At 42.2% G+C, this 18,722-nt stretch overlaps 1 protein-coding gene across 2 annotated transcripts in view; it reads right to left on the bottom strand.

The window, feature by feature from the left end:
* Window positions 1–232: 232 nt before the first annotated feature.
* RPS6KA5 (ribosomal protein S6 kinase A5) overlaps window positions 233–18,722 on the bottom strand; it is a 129,746-nt gene continuing 111,256 nt past the window's right edge. For both annotated transcript variants that reach the window (XM_077780902.1, XM_077780903.1), the window contains 5 exons: window positions 17,840–18,010; window positions 14,186–14,377; window positions 5,144–5,303; window positions 3,660–3,823; window positions 233–2,235 (listed from right to left, as the gene is read on the bottom strand). In XM_077780902.1, the coding sequence (XP_077637028.1) occupies window positions 1,996–2,235; window positions 3,660–3,823; window positions 5,144–5,303; window positions 14,186–14,377; window positions 17,840–18,010 (927 nt within the window). In that variant the 3' untranslated portion in view covers window positions 233–1,995. The remainder of the gene's footprint in view (window positions 2,236–3,659; window positions 3,824–5,143; window positions 5,304–14,185; window positions 14,378–17,839; window positions 18,011–18,722) is intronic.

The raw sequence follows: 18,722 nt of genomic DNA, 5'->3' as shown, positions 1-18,722 counted from the left end.
TTTCTGGATCATTTTCCATTAGCAACAAAGTCCCTTTAGTTTATACTTTGCAGCAGGATTTTCTACTAGGATGCACAGTTTAAAAAATGACCTGAAGAGCTCACTGAGACATTTGCAAATCTATTTAATATAACTATAGATATAAACGGACATTTTCTTGGTTATTATAACTCTGTGCCTGATGAAATCACATTTTGTGAATTAGCTATATGTGGTAACAATTCACGTAAGATTTCCCGTCATTACCAGGAAGGACTGAAAGCTAAGGGCATAAAACTTTCATCATGAGAATTATATAGCCATCGGGGCCACTGAAAAGTATAAAAAGTGATTTCTAATAACCATTGTGGACAAAAATGTGAGCAGAATAATACAGTATTTTGAAAATATTTTAATATTTGCCATTTTTTTGCCTGTGCTATTAATATATACATTGATTTAGTAATAAATATACTACTATTACATAGAGTGCAATATTTTAGTATTCATAACTGTTTGAAATTAATGCTGCTATTATCTGAAGAAAGGAATAAATAAATATCATGCCCAAATTCCAAACCAATGCTCAAGAGATTATCATTAACAAAAATTATAAAATAAACATGTTGGGCATTATTTTTTAAGCATGATTCTTGTAAACACGGCCAAGATCACTTTTCTCAGTCCTGACATTTCCCGTGATGGCTTTCAAAGAAAATACAACACACAAATCCTATCAACTTTTTTTTTTTTTTTGCATAGGGAATGAATTCATTGTATTTGAAAATGAAGCAATCCTTCGATGAAATGTCTTCATCACATAGCACTTGTTTTCTGTAGGAATTCAGAACTTTGGAGCAATAAAAGTGCTCTGCATACGTTTATAAAATATGCTCTCTGGATTTAAAATTTAACAGAAAAATTTCAAGACAAGTCATAGTCCTGATTCGAAAATAGTATGTACATGATATCCGCCCCCAGGAGGCCATACCTCGCTGTAGCACAACACAGTTTACAGATGTGAAGCACAGTGTTTCATAGAAGTTTCCCTCAGATTTTCTTCGCGTCGGTAGCTAAGTGGTTAATGATTATGCACATTCCGCTGGTTGGAGACAAGGTGGGGGGGGGGAGTGTGTGGGGACAAATGTCAAGCGGATCATGGAAAAATTGGCAAAAATGCAGTACGTATGCTTTCAATGGTGCACTTTATAAAACAGTTTGCTTTATTCATATTCTTTTATAAAGTGCAATATTTCTTAAAACAGCGACATGTACCTTAATATTCTGCAATAACCATTAAAACAGGTTGCCAGGAAAGAGCAGTGCAAAATGAAAACATACGTCGCTTAGCATGCGTGTCAGATGGGTCCCATATACAGAGCATGGGACCATACGTTCCTGTTTTTTGTTTTTTTACTTTTTAGAAAAAGATTAATAACAACAAGTTACCATCGTAGGTAACCATAAAATAAAGACAATAAGTTAAAATCCTCTCTCAAGAAATTAAGTGTATGCCACACATAAGATTCGCTACACGATCTTCTTTGAAAACCGTCAGCCCTCTCTCTCTGATAAATCATCGTTCAAAGGGTGCCCAGCTCTTAAGGACCCACAATGTCCACGAGGCAAAGCAAAAGGCGTCGTCATCACCGAACGAGTGACTCCTGCGGGCGCACATCTGGGACACCCGAGACTCGTTCTGCGAGCAGCTCAAACCTGACCCGTCCCTAAGGAGGTGTACGGTCGCCGCTGCTCTTTCAAGAAAAGTCCTGTCGGCCTCACGCCAGGTCCCCAAACAGTAAAACGTGTGCTCGATTCACAGTAACATTCTCTGTGCGGTGCTTTTGGACACGGACAGCCGATCGGGTTTTCCCGAACAGAATTCCCTAAGAGGCAGGTTCCACGAAGGCCAACGGGGCACATGTGGGAAAGTGCACGACGTCACCCCAGGCCCAGGCCGAGGGCACGAAGGTGCGGTGGGTCGTCCTCGGGACCGTCCCGCCCTCCGCCTGCGCTTCAGTCCGAGAACTGGGAGAGGGTCTCGGGGTTACTGCCGTCGGCGGGGTGGCCGGGCTGCAGGGTCTTCGTCGGGGTGGTCTTCCCGTGCGACTGGGAGGAGGAGGAGTGGGAGCTTTCGCTCGAGCTGCTGCGCGTCTCTGTGCTGGTGCTGGTCTTCTTCATTTTCCTCCTCTTGGCCAGAGGGGCCTTGTCGACATTCTGAAGGCAAAACCCCTCTCGCTTGTATTTGTTAAAGGCCTAGGGGAGAAAGAGAGGGAGCCTCTGTGAAGGCAAAGGGACTGATGCCTTCTTGGCAGGTCCGACTTCTAGAAGACAACTTTCGGTCGGCAACCACGGCTCCAAGTTGTTTTGGGAACAGAGTCCTTTCTTTTAGTATATGTGCTGCTGAAGCGAGCACTGGGAACAGAGTCCTTAAAACCATTCCTTGCAAACCTCCTGGTGGGACAGGGAAGCTCAGGGGAAGAGTCTCAAGGGCTCCGTGTGAACCAAACCGGCCAGGTTGCTCAGGAGTCCCGATTCCCCTCAACCTTTTGACGAAGTTAGTGCTACCTCTCAATAAAAGTGCTAGCCACCCCCCTGCCCAGCCCCCATTACTCTGTGTCTGAAATTTAAATGCGACCACAGGGGCACCTGGGTGGCTCAGTTGGTTAAGCATCGGCTCAGGTCATGATCTCACGGTTAGTGGGTTCGAGCCCCGCATTGGGCTCTGTNGATTTCTCTCTCTCTTTCAAAATAAATAAATAAACTTATAAAATAAAATTCTGACCATAAAATCCCAATACAGAGCAGATCTGATCTGTTACAGCCCCTGCTCTCCACTTCCAGGTCGGGGTGATCTGGGTGGACGTTGGACACTTCATCTACACAGAGAGGCTTAGCTCCACACATCTCAGCCTGGTTTCTCACAGCAGCCTGTCCCTGCTTCTCTTAGTCTCCAGCTTGGGTGTCACTGGGGTTACTCTGACAGCTTTGCGTCAAATATCACTGGGAAGGTGGGGATCATCTGCTACAAACTCTTCCAGTTAATCTCTTCACACCTCAATGGTACCCTAGTTCATTAATTTTCATCCATTTCTGCAGCTGAAGGAGAAACTATCCTTTTTCCTCTCTCAAGATAATCCCTTCAGAGGTAATTTTATTTCTCCGGAACGGAACTCACCTATTCCTTATGCAATTATCTTAAAGTATTAGCATCTGCTTGGCACAAATGCACACACTCTTACTCCACATCCCGCACGGCTCGAGGATACGTTATGTATAAATGCTTGTTAGGTGAACAGACTTTCACATGTGCCTTAGCTCCTAATGTTTATTTACAGCTTTTAAAGAAAAGGATTTAGCTTATTTGAGAGAGAAAAGTTCCAGTATATTGCCTATTGTTTTCATTATCTCCCGAAATTCTCCAACTATTCAAATATCACACTACTGCCTCAGCTCACAAACTCATTCTAAGTGTCTTATGAGTATTGGTGGGTCAGCAGGGACTCTGGTCCCCCCCGCCCCCCAATTCCTGCTAATCCGTGTGTTTATATCCTGAAGGGATTAATAAAAACATACCTAAAATTAAAAGAACATTGTTTTAAATGTACCACTCAGAGTGTGTCTTTGAGGTCATGATTCCTTTCAAACCCGCCCTATGTGTGTGGAGCCCAGGGCCTTACGTGGAAGGTGGCTTTCACGCAGGTTTGCACAGCAGCCCCCGAAGATCCTAGAATGTCTGGAGTCATCAGAGGATTTGAGGACAGCTGACTGCCATCTTGAAGCCACTCATTGTATCTCAAGCCTGACATTTTAAGCCTTTTATTTGGATCGACTGTGAGAAGTCCTATGGGAATAATGAAGATATTTTTATTTTATGATGCTTAACTGGCCAAGCCACCCAGACACCCCCTGTGTACAAACATCTTGTACAAGTCAGTAAGTGCGGGACGGCAGTAGAGATATGGAGATGGAGACCCAAAGAGGAGATATGAGGGGACACACAGACAAAAACCAACTAGGACAGCATCAGGGGACAAGCGCAATAGCATAATCCCCATGCACAGTGCGTGAGCGGCCCAGGAGAAGGGCTCTGGACAGACCGCACGGGCACCCTGGAAGGCTTCCAGAAGAGGAGTCCTGGGAGGTGGGTGCAAGTAGGCTCGATGAAGAGGGGTGCCCCAGGGATCACAAAGCACCAGCGTAGTCACGCAGGAACCTGAGAGCTGGCACATTTGAAGAAGTCAAAGGCAGAGTAAGGGTAGCAGGAGGCACAGGCAGGCAGGGTGAGGTCATGAAGGGCTTTGAATTTCAAATGTCCCCATATACGAGTCTGACCGGAAGCTAACAGGGACTCTGCAGAATTTTTAACAGAAGAGAGGCATGAGCACATCCAGATATGAAGAAGGTCGCCCTGCGGATGGCTCACGGACAGGTGAAGTCCGAGGAAGTGCGACAGGCTGAAGGGATGCTGTGGGATCTCAGGAGAGGGTGGAGGGCAGGAAGCGAGGGTGACTGTGTGAACAGGGAGAAGGAAGTGGTGAGGAGGGGCGCCGAACCCGCGGCACCGAATGGCTGCAGGAGGTAAAGAAGGTACGAGACATATGGTGACACCCAGGTTTCTGGTGTTCCAGCTGCTTGGCAGTGCAAAAAGGGGATGGAAGAGGCATATTTTGGGGGAAAGGATAGTAATATAGTGTCAGTTCATTTAGGAGGTGTTAGACGGAGACACTATGGACCCAGTGTATGTGGATAAGACTATTAAAGGACACAGTTCTGGTAAGAAAAATAAATAAGGCCAGGGAGCCTGGGGGGCTCAGTCAGTTAACTGCCTGACTTCAGCTCAGGTCATGATCTCATGGTTCGTGAGTTCCAGCCCCCTGTCTGACTTTGTGCTGACAGCTCAGAGCCTGGAGCCTGCTTCAGATTCTGTGTCTCCCTCTCTCTGCCCCTCTCCTGCTCACGCTCTGTCTCTCTCTCAAAAATAAACATTTAAATAAAAAAATTTAAAAAAAGAAAAAATAAGGTTCAGATGAGTAACCTGGAAACGTTTTAGAACACACATAAGCTCCATGACTAATTAACAAATAAATATATGCACAATGAGTATGATTCCATTTTACTCACTATGCATCATACAAAATGTAAAATCTCATCAGATTCTTACCTTGGATCAAATCTTTAGCTTCTTGGGATACATTCTTCCAGGCTTCTCCTTCAAAGGAGAAATCTCCCTTTTTAATCTTCTTCATGATTTCCACTGCACTGGTACATGTCAAACTTTTGTCATGAGACTGGAATGGAACTTGCCCTGACAACATTGTATACTATCAAGAAAAAAAGGGAACAAAACAGAATGTCTGCCAAAGTCATTGTCAAAGCTCCTCCAGTAATCTTATTACTAGCTTCATCAGCATAATTTACCAAATACCCTAACTACCATTACTAGGTTTAAAAGATTATGTAGACTTCTATTGCTGAAGCAACAAATACATTCAAAGCCTGGTAAATAAAGTGAGATAACTTATGATATCGAAATTTAAATACCAAGAAAAACAAAACAAGAATAATCCGGCTGCTTCTGAAAAGACAGAATTCATGTTAACAGAAAATTGAGAGGTAGCAGAATGCCTCCGTAACTATTTTTTGATGCAATTGTTTTTAGTTTATGCATTTATTTTGAGAGAGACAGAGAAGAAGAGAGAATGAGCGGGTGGGTGGGCGGTTAGAGAGAGAGAGGGAGAGAGAAAATCACAAGCAGGTTCCATGCTCAGTGCTGAGCCCAACGCAGGGCTTGATCTTGTGACTATGAGATCATGACTTCAGCCGAAATCAATCAAGAGTCGGGACCCTTAACCCACTGAGCCATGCAGGTGCCCCAATAGCTATTTTTTTTTCTATTTAATTCCACACATCCTTTCCCTAGGACATTACAGTTAAGAACTTTACACATTTTTAATTCAGGCCTTCCTATTTTGGTTGTAATTACCATCTTAATTTTATTTGTCTCATTGTTGGGCTAAATATAATGAGTTCTCTACAGCCACCTGTTTTCACTGTAGCCATGTGTTTGAAAATTTATGTTTAAGGTTTCTGCCCTTTAAAAAGCCAACAGAAAAACTGGAAAGCTAAGTAAGGCTGGCCTTTGCAGCACAGACTGGATTTCAACTTTAAACTTCTCAGACGGTTTTCTCTCTGCTCACGGAAAGACTTAAGGGCCTGCGGAGGTGGAAAGTGAGCCAACATAGTGGGGGGCTAGTGGGCGTTAACGAACCCACAGTGTCTCAGCGCAGACCACAGAGAAGCACCCCCCAGCGAGGAGAGGGTGCTGGTTTCAGCAACAGCCGGCTCACCACGGCACTCAGTGAGGAAGGGACACGAAGAAGAGAGTCTCTGCTTCACTCCCAGCCCTAAGTAGGAGGTGTGGACCTGTCGAGAAGTTTCCAGAAGGACTACGCCACGTTTCTCTTCTGCCTATGTGTCTGATAAGCCGGCTCACCCTCAGGATGGCAAGATGGTGAAGCAGCTCTCAGGAAAGACGGAAGTTCTCAGACAGGATAATACAAATAACATTCAAAGGGGAAACCGGGAGATCTAACCAGGTGGGCAGTGCACAGACCCCGGGGTCGGAAGGATGGAGGATGGGGAGAAACGAGACGCAGACAGACAGGGGAAGAAACCTGACATCTCTGAGGTGACCAGAGACCATGAGGCTCCGGGCAAATTTGGACCTTCTGAAAAAGAAAATTGTGCCTGACAGAATAAAATCTCTACTTGTGAGGATGGAGAGTTTGAAAACAGAAGATGCTGAGGAGTAGAAACCTTGGTTACTAATCTGTAGCAGCTTGATGCCGAAGATCTTTGTTCTAAGAAGGGAAATGCTAGAACATCTATAGAACAATGCCAGAACAATCTAAGAAAACCAGAAGCCTCCCTAAGTCTTCTCTCCTTCATCCTTCATGCAGACACAGTAACATTCACACAGCCGACATCTTTTCCCGAAGTTTCCCTCTTCAGACTCCGGCACTGGCTTCCCGACACTCCTCCAGCACCTTTCAAGCTCCGGCCTCACCTTCCCTCCCGGGCTCAGCCTCTGCGGTGCCATATTCCCACCCCCCATCCCAAACCACTTCCCGGACTGTGCACAAACTACTTGGTCTCCTTAGAAGGCCATTTTCTCTCCTGAGCTGGCAGAGGCCCACCCACCCTGTGGTGTAACTTTCCAGGATGTGTAACGAGGGCCTCCACCATCTGCCATCGTTACTCCAGAGAGAAGAGACACAGTAGGAAGGGAAAATGAGCTTCAGCATCAGACAGACCTGGTTTCCAACGACGGCTTTTTTACTTACGACCTTCTATTTTCTAGCTTTTTAGTTTACTAGCTTGGGTAAGTCAGTTAACCTCTCTTAGACCACGTCTTCATCTATACAATAAATGTAACAGGATCACGCAACCCATTGCACTTGGTAACAGCAGCAGCCTGCTCAGTAATATACCCAGCTTCTCTCCGTTCTTCCTTTCTTCTCTTTCTCTGGTTGGAAGGAAGCAGGGCCCCCATTTTCTCGATGGAAAGTGGGGAATCAGAACAGTGAGTCAGGCAACTTTAAAGCCCCTTCCAAAAGGTCCGCTTTCTAGATCACTGGGAGCTCCAACTCTCTCAGCCTGGGTTCCCCGGAGAGCAGAGACTAATGCAAATTCCTGAGGTGAAAGACTTGAGAACAGTGTACACAGCAAGGGAACTAGAGGCCCTGGTTAAGATATACCAGCAGGATCAGCTGCGGTGCTGAATGTGGTACAAGTGAATATGGTGCTGCCATTGATAAGCACCTACTGATCTGGTCGATAGATTCTTCTTGATCTCTACCAAAAGCAGAAAGTCTTTACATACCAAGGATAGCATTCACTGTCTTGCCCAAGTGCTGTGCCAACTCTCCTGCTCTGTTATAATATAGTCTGTTAGGACCTTGATCATCTTGACATTCTCAAGAATCCCATGCTGACTCTCTGTCCTGATGTCTTCATTAAATGAGACCTGCTGAGCAGGAGCCAGCAGGTATCCTAAATGCCTTATAAGCACATGAATGTCAGAGGGAGGGTAATGAACTGTACAGACATTCAGGGGACTGTCGCTTTGGTAAAGACGTTAGAGCTCCAATGGTTAGGGGCGAAGAGACATTCCCCCTGAAAGACAAATTGCTGTACCTTGTCCCACTAAGAAAGAGGCACAGAACTTAGTGGGCTTCTTTGGACTTTGGTGACAGCATACACTGCACTTGAGAATCTTGCTCCAATCCGTTTATCAAGTGACTTGGAAGGCTACCAGTTCCAAGCGGGGCCCAGAGTCAAGAGGGCTCGGCAGTAAGTCCTAGCCATAACACAAGCCGTCCCGTTACCCTAGGCCATAGGATTTGGTTGACTCGATTGTGCTAGATGTATCTTTGAAAGGTAAGAATGCTGTGTGGAGGGTCTGGTAACTGCGAGGGAAGAGTTGCAGAGCAGAACTGCAGGATTCTGCATGGGGTCATGCCTTCCGTGGCAGAGAACTGCTCTCTGAAGAACAGCTCCTGGATGCAACTGGTTCCTCGTAGGCTGTGAATGCCTCACATACGATGACCAGAACTGATTCATAAAGTCACAGCAGCGATCCAAAGTACTATGGACACAGCACACTTAGAACCAGTCCTAGGAAGTCCAGAAGGCACGAATAGGTTACATTCACAGGTGCGTGTCACCTATCTCCACTGCACCAACACTTCTTCAAGTCAAGCCAATGGCCTCCTTGTGGAGGGGTTCTCTATGACTTCCTTCCTCTCTGGAAGAAGAAAGGAAATTGAGACTGCTTGATAGATGGCCCGCTAGAGCATGAGAACCTCAGGGAAGGTGCCTGCTCAGGACAATACACCATGGGGTCGGGGCTCTGTCCTTGAGGACTGTGTTGAGCCACTGGCTGAACCACTGGTGCTGGGTCCCCCATATTTAGATTCTGTGGGTGCAGGGCCCACATAGAAAATCCATGTTTCTGTCCATGAAAACTTAAGAGTTTGTGTAGTTCGAGTTCTTGTTGACGAACTCAAGCAACCAGTTGCACTTGGTAAGAGGTGGCAACTTAGGTGTGCACCCTCCTTCTTTCTCTGCTTCTCTCCTCATCCCTGGGATTATGCTCCTTAGGAACAGGATGAAACAAACTGTAGCTTCAGTTTCTGCCTTTTTGGGGAACCCAGGCTAGAATATCTGTCTACTGTGGATGAACATTTGATTTGTTTCCAGTTTGGGACATTTTTGAAACACGCTGCTATGTATTTTCGTATATACATCTTTTGGAACATAAAAATACAATTGCTGTTGGGTTTATTCCTGAGAATGAACTGCTGGGTCATTCGGTCTGTGTGCGTTCAGTAGATCCTGCCAAATAGTTTTTTCAGTAGATCCTGCCAAATAGTTTTCCAAAATATGTTTCACTTCTTAATCCTACCCTACTTCCTAACAGATATATGAGTGCAACTGACTACAAGAAAGTAACCTTTATAAATACAGTTTTCTTGCTTTCTGATGTGTAATAATGCAACAAGCTTTTGGGTAGAGAAATTAATTCTCCACCTTTAGGAGGGTTTCAAGGAGATTGGTGATCAGGGAGCTTGTAGAAAAGACCCCTGGCTCTGGAAGAGGTAGAAATAAACAAACGCTAGGCTCGTTTTAACGTCAAGATCTTACAATTGCGGTTGATTATCCAGGAATAGACTTGTGTTAAAAATAATTTTGTGCTTGCAAATTGTTTGCAAATGGTGTAGCAAACAACTATTTATATACATAAAGATATATATCTATATGTGCATGTTCATAGATATGCATTACGTATATGCTTATGTATGCACGTATGTATACATACACACACACATATGGAGAATGTGCACACAAGAGGGAATTAAAGAGAAAGAAAAAAAAAGGAATGTGGCAAAATGTTAGATGTTCACAGTATTATTCTCAGATTTTATTCTAGGTCTGAAGTGTCCAAAATATTTTTTAATGTTTTATTTATTTCTGAGAGACAGAGACAGACAGCGTGAGCAGGGGAGGGTCAGAGAGAGAGGGAGTCACAGACTGAAACAGGCTCCAGGCTCTGAGCTGGCAGTCAGCACAGAGCCCGACGTGGGGCTCGAACCCACGACCTGTGAAATCATGACCTGAGCTGAAGCCGGATGCTTAACTGACTGAGCCACCCAGACGCCCCCAAAATAAAATTTTAAGAGTAAAAAAATAAAGTCTCCTAAATGAAACACTTAGAAGAATCACATTTTCAATGGAATTAGATACCACCCCACAGGCATGTCATATGCTCCCGTGGGGCAGCATATGATCCTTTCCTATGTAAATACTTTGTGTCATGGACTGAATGTTTGTATGCTTGCAAAATTAATACGTTGAAGACCCACCCCCAACATGCCTATCTTTAAAGACAGGGCCTTTATGGAGGTAATGAAAGTTAAATGAAGTCATAGGGGTGGGGCCCTGATCCAACAGGATTAGTGTCCTTAGAAAAAGAAACACCAGGGAGCCTACTCCCGTTCTCTCTCCAAGCACACACGCCATGGAGAGGCAAAGTGAAGATACAGAAAGCAGGTGGCTGTTTAAGCTCAAGGGGAAACCCCTCACCAGACAACAGCACTGCTCACATCTTGGTATTGGACTTCCCAGCATCCAGTCTGTGAGAAAACATATTTCTGTTGTTTAAGCCACCTCACCCATGGTATTTGGTTATGGCAGCACTGAGCTAAGACACTGTGTAAGCTCTATTCTAATTAAAGTGCTGTATGTTTCTTTAAAAAATTTTTTAATATTTATTTTTGAGAGAGAGGAGAGAGAGAGAGAGAGAGGGAAAGAGAAAGAGAGAGCCGGGGAGGGGCAGAGAGAGAGGGAGACACAGAATCTGAAGCAGGCTCCAGTCTCTGAGCTGTCAGCACAGAGCCCAACGTGGGGCTCGAGCCCACAAAACCTGAGATTGTGACCTAAGTTGAAGTAGGACGCTTAACTGACTGAGCCAGCCAGGCATCCCAAGGGCCATAGATTTTTAAGGCAAATTGGGAGACTCCAGATAAGCTTTGTGCTTGCAGTGGATAACTGAGACTTTGTATCTAGAGCCTATGAAGATACGTATTTGTTCATGTAGAAGAGTTCACAAAGCACTCTGGGTTCTTTTTGAGAGTTTAACGCATGCGCTGACACTGTTCTGCATCTGTATTTCCTTGTTTCTAAAAGACAAAAGTCCTTTAAAAGCACAATAACATCATTATCGCATCTAAAAAAATTAGCAGTAATTCCTTTATATCATTCACTCTCCAATTAATATCCAGATTTCTCCAACTGTGTTATTGACATGTATATATCTATTATAATTACATCTGGATGACTTAGAGTTTGAACCTAATAAATAGCACTGAAATTAGAATTGGCTTGAATCAGAAATGAAGTTAAGTGTAAATGTTGTTTCCTAAGTGTCTTTTAATCTGTAGGGTTCTCGGGCTCTTTTCTTTCTTCTAGGAGAAACTGGGTTATTAGTCGTGTAGAACTGCCCATAGTCGGGATATTGCGACTATACGCCTGTAGTACTGTGTAAGGTGTTCTTCATCCTCTGCTTGTCTTAGAAACTTGAAGTAGATCTAGAGAGACACATGGCCTCCGTCCGTGCCACTACACACAGCGATTTCCATACATGTGGCATTCGGAAGCTCTAAAACATTTGTCTGCATTCATCTCTAAGACTTTTTTGTAAAACCTTAAGAAGCATGATGATTATAACTGACCTATATTTAAAGTAAAGGCTCTTTCACAAGGAGTACTTTTATATTATTACTAAAACTGGGGCGCTCCGTTTTATTGAGACTAATTTTTTTGGGGGGAATGTTAATGAAAATGTAACCAGTTTAAGCTCTTAAAACTCTCAAATCTATAGTAGTCGTTGTTTATTTTTATGAAAAAAATCTTATGCATAAATATTTTTGTTTGAAAATTATAACTTATGACTTAAAGTTGCTGAAATAAAAGCCATATAAAGCTTAAAAATAAAAGAGGAGCCATCCTGCATGGACGACTGGTTAGCCACTACAGGAGAATAAAATAAAACCCCAGATGGAGTGCAGATTTAAATGTAAAAATAAAATATAATTCCGGAGGAAAATTTAGGAGAATATTTTTATAATCTTGGGTTGGGGTAGGGGTGGTGTGACAATCTGACATCAAAATCACATGTCATGGGGTGCCTGGGGGGCGCTCAGTCCGTTAAGTGTCTGACTTCCGCTTAGGTCATGATCTCAAGGTCTGTGAGCTCAAGCCCCGTGTCGGGCTCTGTGCTGACAGCTCGGAGCCTGGAGTCTGCTTTAGATCCTGTGTCTCTCTCTCTCTCTGCCCCTTCCCCGCTCGTGCTATCTCTGTCTGTCTCTCTCTCGACAATAAACATTAAAAAAAAAAGTAAAAGAAACATATTATAAAGGAAAAGACTGACATCTTACTACATAGAAATAAAAAAAATTCTCCATTTACACCCTGAAACACAAATGAAAATCTCATGATACTATAAACAAAGTTTTCAAACAAATGACAAAATCAGAAGAAAAAAAAAACCCATCTCCACTATCAATGGCAGACAAAGGATTAAAATCCTTTATAGAGCTTTAAAATAAGAAAAATTTCCCCACAGAAAATGGACAAAGCTCATGAACAGCAATTCACAAAAAAGAAAATACAAGTGTCCAAATACATGAAAAGATGCTCAAAACTGAATATTCATCAAAGAAACGTATGCAAATCACAACAGCGGAAAATAATTTCAGATTGAAATTGATAGTATCTGATGTATTCACATACAGTTGATGAGAACATGATCTGGTAAACCTTCTAGAAGGTATTCAAGGGATAGGTGTCAAAATAAAGATGTGCATGCCCTTCTCATAGGCGTCTGTTCCAGGGAAATAATGAGACAAATGCAGACATGTCTATTAAAAAATATTCAGTTGTGTAGTTTGTAATCAGTGAAAAACTGGAAAATGCTAACTGTTCATTAGTAAAGAAAAGGTTAAATGAAGTTTGGAGGCTCACACTACATGTGTAATATAAGCTCATTTGCTAAAAAACCCAAACAGCTGTACACGTACATAGAAGCAGCTGAAAGCCAGGAAGCACACAGAACATGGCGGCGGCAAGCTAGAATAGGGGGCGCTCGCGCACATCACCTCCACACAATGAATCATGAGTCAGTCCACTGGCTCCTCAACTCTTCCTGGATTGTCTGAAAATTTCTCCCTAAGATTACGCATTCCAAGTTACATGCAGAAAAAGTAAAGCTATTTTGAGAAGACACATGCCAAGGTTCTTCTGGCTTAATGTTCTGTTTCTGATCAGAGCAGCCCAGGACATTTCGTGAAAAGCATGCTTACCACGATTCCTCTAAGTTACTACAAATATTTCCTGCTTTGTCTATTAATTTGTTAATTTATCCTAAATCATCTTCTTTCATTACATTTTTAGTCTGAAAATCTCACAGTATATATATATATATACACACACATATATATGTATGTGTATGTGGGTATATCTATATTTAAGCTTATTTATTTATTTTGGAGGGGGAGCAAGCACGTGTGCAGGTAAGAGAGTGGGGAAGGGCAGAGAGGGAGAGAGAGAGAACCCTAAGCAGGTTCTGTGTCACCTGAGCAGAGCCAGATGGGGGGGCTCGAACCCACAAACAATGAGCTCGTGACCTGAGTCAAAACCAGGAATCAAACACTTAACCAACTGAGCCACCCAGGCATCCCTCAGAGAATATATGTTTTAATGTTTTTCTACAAATAAGTCACTTTGCCATTTTCACATTATATCTAATAAGCATTATCTTTTGAAAATATACTATTGCATCTCTAAAAAAAACCTATATAAACTATATAAATTCTTATGCATATAAAACACAGCACCTTAAATATTTCAAAATAAACCAAAATAAAAACTCCTACGTTGTCTCCAATGTAAATTTCAAAAAAGGGAAATAGCCTTTGGTCAGACCTTTAATTGGTTGTAGAGAAAAGACACCAATTTGCCAATTTTCCCCACAACTTTAAGAAAAACATCAGAGAGAGAGAAAGAGAGAGAGAGACAGTGAGAGAGAGGTAAGAGGCCATCCAGGGACTGACTAGGTTTAACATCTTTAGTGAAATGAACTCACCAAAATGACACCCAGACTCCAGAGGTCACAGGACTCGTCATAGCCGTTATGATTCAAGAGCTCGGGGGCGGCATAGTGCAGGGTGAAGCAGGGGGTCTTCAGAGGCTGGTTATCAGGCGGCTTTAAGCGTGCAAACCCAAAATCGATCACTTTGATTTCCAAATTGTCATTTTCATCAGTAAACAATAAATTCTGCAAGATACAAGCACGTAAATGAGTCTCTTATGAGACTGTCCTGGGACTTGGTGATACCATTTATGTAACTTCGTCTGTGTCTGTGCTGATACCGGATTCAGACACGGAGAGAGGTCTGATGGGGAGGGTCCGTGGGCTGGATGCCAGTGTACTATTGTTCTGTCTTAGGCTTTTTTGTCTTATTTCAATTTTCCAAGGTCTTGTCAAACATTTTCCGACTGCACCACACCACTTCGCATGTCAGAGCCTTGGTCTACATTTTTCTGATAGCGTTTGCCATCTACCTCCTCTGCCAGCCTTGCCAGTGACCGGGCTCACGTGCACTTCCTGGTTGTTTAGAGATTTCCCCCCTAACGTGCCACCAAACCGAAGTTAGGGCTTTTTCTATTTTCTCCTAGTGTATTTGCTTTTCCTTCCTGGCACTTATCATGTTGGCATTATTAATCCAACGTCTTCTTCCTCATCAGTCCCTGAGTTCCTAAGGGTAGGGACTGTGCGTCTACCTTATTTATAACTCTATTCCTCAAACCTGGTGCACTCGTACAGTAGGCGCTTTCGTAAATATCTGTCCACTGAATAAAGTCATAAATAAAATAGCTGTATCCAGTACAGCTTATTCAAGAAGACATGAGATATTCTGGCTTCCAACTGGCTGGCTCAGTTGGAAGAGTGTGCGACTCTTGACCTTGGGGTTGCGAGTCCAAGCCCCACATTGCATGTAGAGATTACTTAAATAAATTTAGAAAAATTTAAGAGAAGACATGGTAAAGACATACATTTCAGAATCTTTTCTCCCAAAAAGCTAATCCTTAAAAACATTTTTTGGATGCTTATGGATATTATTGCTCAGTTATCCAGACCACACTGTTCTCCCGAATCCCTCATCTGCCAAGCCTTCTCAGTCCCGAAGGTTTTACTGTAGCGTTTTTGTGTTTCTCACATGTTTAATAAATGCTAGCTGTGCTGAGGCATGATCATCACTTTTATTAGTCTATCAAGCTAGTAGCCACGGGAAGTCAGTCTGATTATACTGTCTTCAGACATGCTGACGAAACCTATTATGTCTTTAAGTTCATTAAATTATTCCTCAGATCTGGAACATCATTTGCTTTGTTAACATTATTCCAGCTAAAATCAGAGACATCGCAGAAGTCTTCGTTCATACAAAGAAGAAAACATCTTCCACACCCTCCACTCAAAAGCTAAAAATGGATAAAGTGGGGGGGGGAGGGGGAAGAAAAGCAAAACGATTAAAAAAACTTTTCTTAAGTTTTCTATCCTACAGTGCTTGATTCTGAATGCGTGGTGGAATTAAAATGTGGATAAAATTAAACGTAAGGCTTCACCACCACTGGAGCCCCAGCTGGGGTTCATGCGCTGCCCCCGGGAGAAGTCTTTCAGCGAATGACTGGCGAGATCCTCTGTAGTGCAAGCACTGTCCTCTGTACAGAGGACTGTGGGGCACAGCTGGCCCCTCCGCAGGAGGCTGCTATGTCTTTGGAAATGGCTTCAGTTTATTCTCTGCGAAGAGAGGCGGAGGACTTCCCTGACTGCAGTTCTTGAAATGAAGGAGAGGCGGCGCTCTCCGCTCCGGCTCTCCAGTTGGGGCTGGGTGCGCATGGGCAGGAGCCGCAGGAAGAAGTGGCCTTTCAGCCTCCTCTCAAGCTCCACCTGAAACTAATCTGATGTCACTCCTCTTCATCTCTCAAGAAGATGTACAGTTTGAAAAGTACAGAGCAGCCCACTGAGAATGTCAGCCAGCTTCTAAGTTTATCTGCTTCTCACCTAGAATTCAGGATTCTGCCCACGCCGAAAGCAAATGCCACATTAATATTGACCAAAAGATATATAATCAGGCCTTAAAATATGACATCAGTGGGAAAGGGATTACAGTTTTGGCCTGGGAATAATATACTCTGTCATCTAAAAGTCAAAGTGAAAGTTATTTTATTACAGAGATATTTTCATTTTTCCAGAATCTATGTTGATTTAGGACTATAATTGTAGTAGAATGTCCTAATTAATCGGACAATTCTTCATTTCAAATGGCTATTTGAAAGAAAAGGTTGGTAACAAGTGGAATGAAGCTACAGAAGTATCTTCGTATCGGTAAGATGGGAAGGCAAATTTAAATCTTGTTGGAAAGGACAGTTACATCATTTGAGACTCATTGGATGACAGATGGCCGGTTATCAAAGAATAAAACATGTGAAAATGAATTCTATACAGTCATGGAACAGATCTCTTCAATTAAAAAAATTACATGCTTGTTCCTTGTCTATCAAGAAAACATTTAAGTGGTGTGCTTTCGCATTTAAAAATAGATTGCTAATCTCCAATGTACAGAGCACCATATTGCCAGTGGGCGTGCTGTAGGAAAGTGAGAACGCAGATGAAGGAAAGGGGCGGGGGGAGGGGGAAGCTACCAAAATTGCCAGTCCATAAAACACAATTCACTTTTGATTAATTACTAGTAATATGAATAACAGTAAGAGGAAGTCCATAGACAGAAGTTCATGTGCTTTAGAATCAGTTGATTATATTTGGATGCACGGAATTCCATTTTTAAAACATCCTCTTCCTATCAATGATCCAAGATACTTAAAAGGGCAAAAAAATGGTGCTTTTGGAGACATATTCTTTTGACAGGCTGCAAATAAATTATTATTTTAAAAATATTTGAAAACGCTTTATTGTCACACGGTAATTACACATGAAGTTCTATTTTAAAGAGGACATGTGTATAATTTTGCATACGGTAAAGGGTGAGTCACTGTTGTCCTTTTATAAATCATTGGGTTTTGTTTTTCAATTTTCATTATTATGTTGATGATTTCCTAAAAGGGGGATTTTCATATTTTTGATACTGAAAAGGGTCATTCTAGAGTTAGAACCTTCTTCATTAACCTTTTCAAAGAAGAAATACATAAAAAGCTACTTCTGCATTGCTACACAATTCTATAAATATAGTCCATGAGCAAAGACACACATATAAGGATGGTACAGCTAATTAGATCAAGACAATTCTTGATGCTAAATATTTAGAACAGATTCATGAGCTAATCAATTTAATTACAAAAATGAAAAACAAGCTTTCAGAATACATCATTAAAGAAAAATAAACCTGTAAAAATCCGTACACATATAGAAGGGATATTATTTTCTGCTACAAAAATTTCCATAGCTATTTTTAGCCCACAACTGTTGCATAAAGTATTTCTTCCATAAAAGGCTCTCACACTTACAAATATAACCTCGAAATGATCTGCTGGCAAAAAAAAAAAAAAAAGAAAAAGAAAGAAATTTATTTTAGACTCAAATAGAAAAGAAAAAACAATCCAGGAAACAGGATATCTGCAAGTATCTATTTAGCAGGAAGCCCTAAAAAACAAAACAAGAAAAGCCCACACATACTCGGGGGCTAGGCTGAGTTACACGAGAGAGCACGTCACTGTGTACCTCGGGCTTCAGGTCTCTGTGCACCACGCCGACATCGTGCATGTGGCTTACGGCTGAAACGAGCTTCCGCATGATGTAGCTCGCTTCGGTCTCGCTGAAGTGCTTCTTTTTCTTAATGCGTTCAAACAGCTCTCCCCCGTTCAGAAGCTCCATCACCAGAAACGTGTGAAGCTAGATAAGAAAAAAGATTAACATGGAAGGCTATGTTCATGAAGGGGAGCGCATTTATGTATCAAACACTCCTTGACTATTAACTATCGGCAATACATGTAGAGAATCCCTTGGAAAAATAATCAAGAGCAACCGTTAATATTTTAGAGGAAAGAACTGAAGGATAATGCGGCTTTTTTAGAATTCTATTTTGGTAATGGAAAATTTCAAGTACTGCAGTGAAATCTTTATATATCCTTTCCTTGACGAATTCTTTCATTTGAATTCCCTTCCAACCCTCTCGATCAAGTTTACGTAGCTATCTTTCTTATTAAAGTGTGACCTGGTGCTGATAATAATGTGAAATTGTCTGCTTTAAATAAGACAGACGATTAACGACAGAGTATGGGCAACTGCCCATGGGAGGCCTGACATACCCAATGAATGGCAAATTTATCTTTTTAAAAAGGTGTTGTTTCATGATGTCATTTTGAACCTCCTGTTAGGGCTCCACAGATTAGTTTCAGGGTTCCTTGTTAATACCCATAACTCACTGCTTTTTTTTTTTTTAATAATTACTTTGGATACCAATGGCATTATCTTAATTAAATACATTAAAAAGTTATTTATTTACTATGCTTTGCATACATGTCCATAACGAAAATAACACAGGAGCAACTGAAAAGGAAAGGAACTGTATCAGCTCTCAAACGGACACAAATATGTCATTTAA

Source organism: Crocuta crocuta, unplaced genomic scaffold (genome assembly GCF_008692635.1).
Source record: "Crocuta crocuta isolate KB4526 unplaced genomic scaffold, BGI_CrCroc_1.0 scaffold299, whole genome shotgun sequence".
Lineage (NCBI taxonomy): Eukaryota > Metazoa > Chordata > Mammalia > Carnivora > Hyaenidae > Crocuta > Crocuta crocuta.
This window is presented reverse-complemented; position numbering and strand designations above follow the sequence as displayed.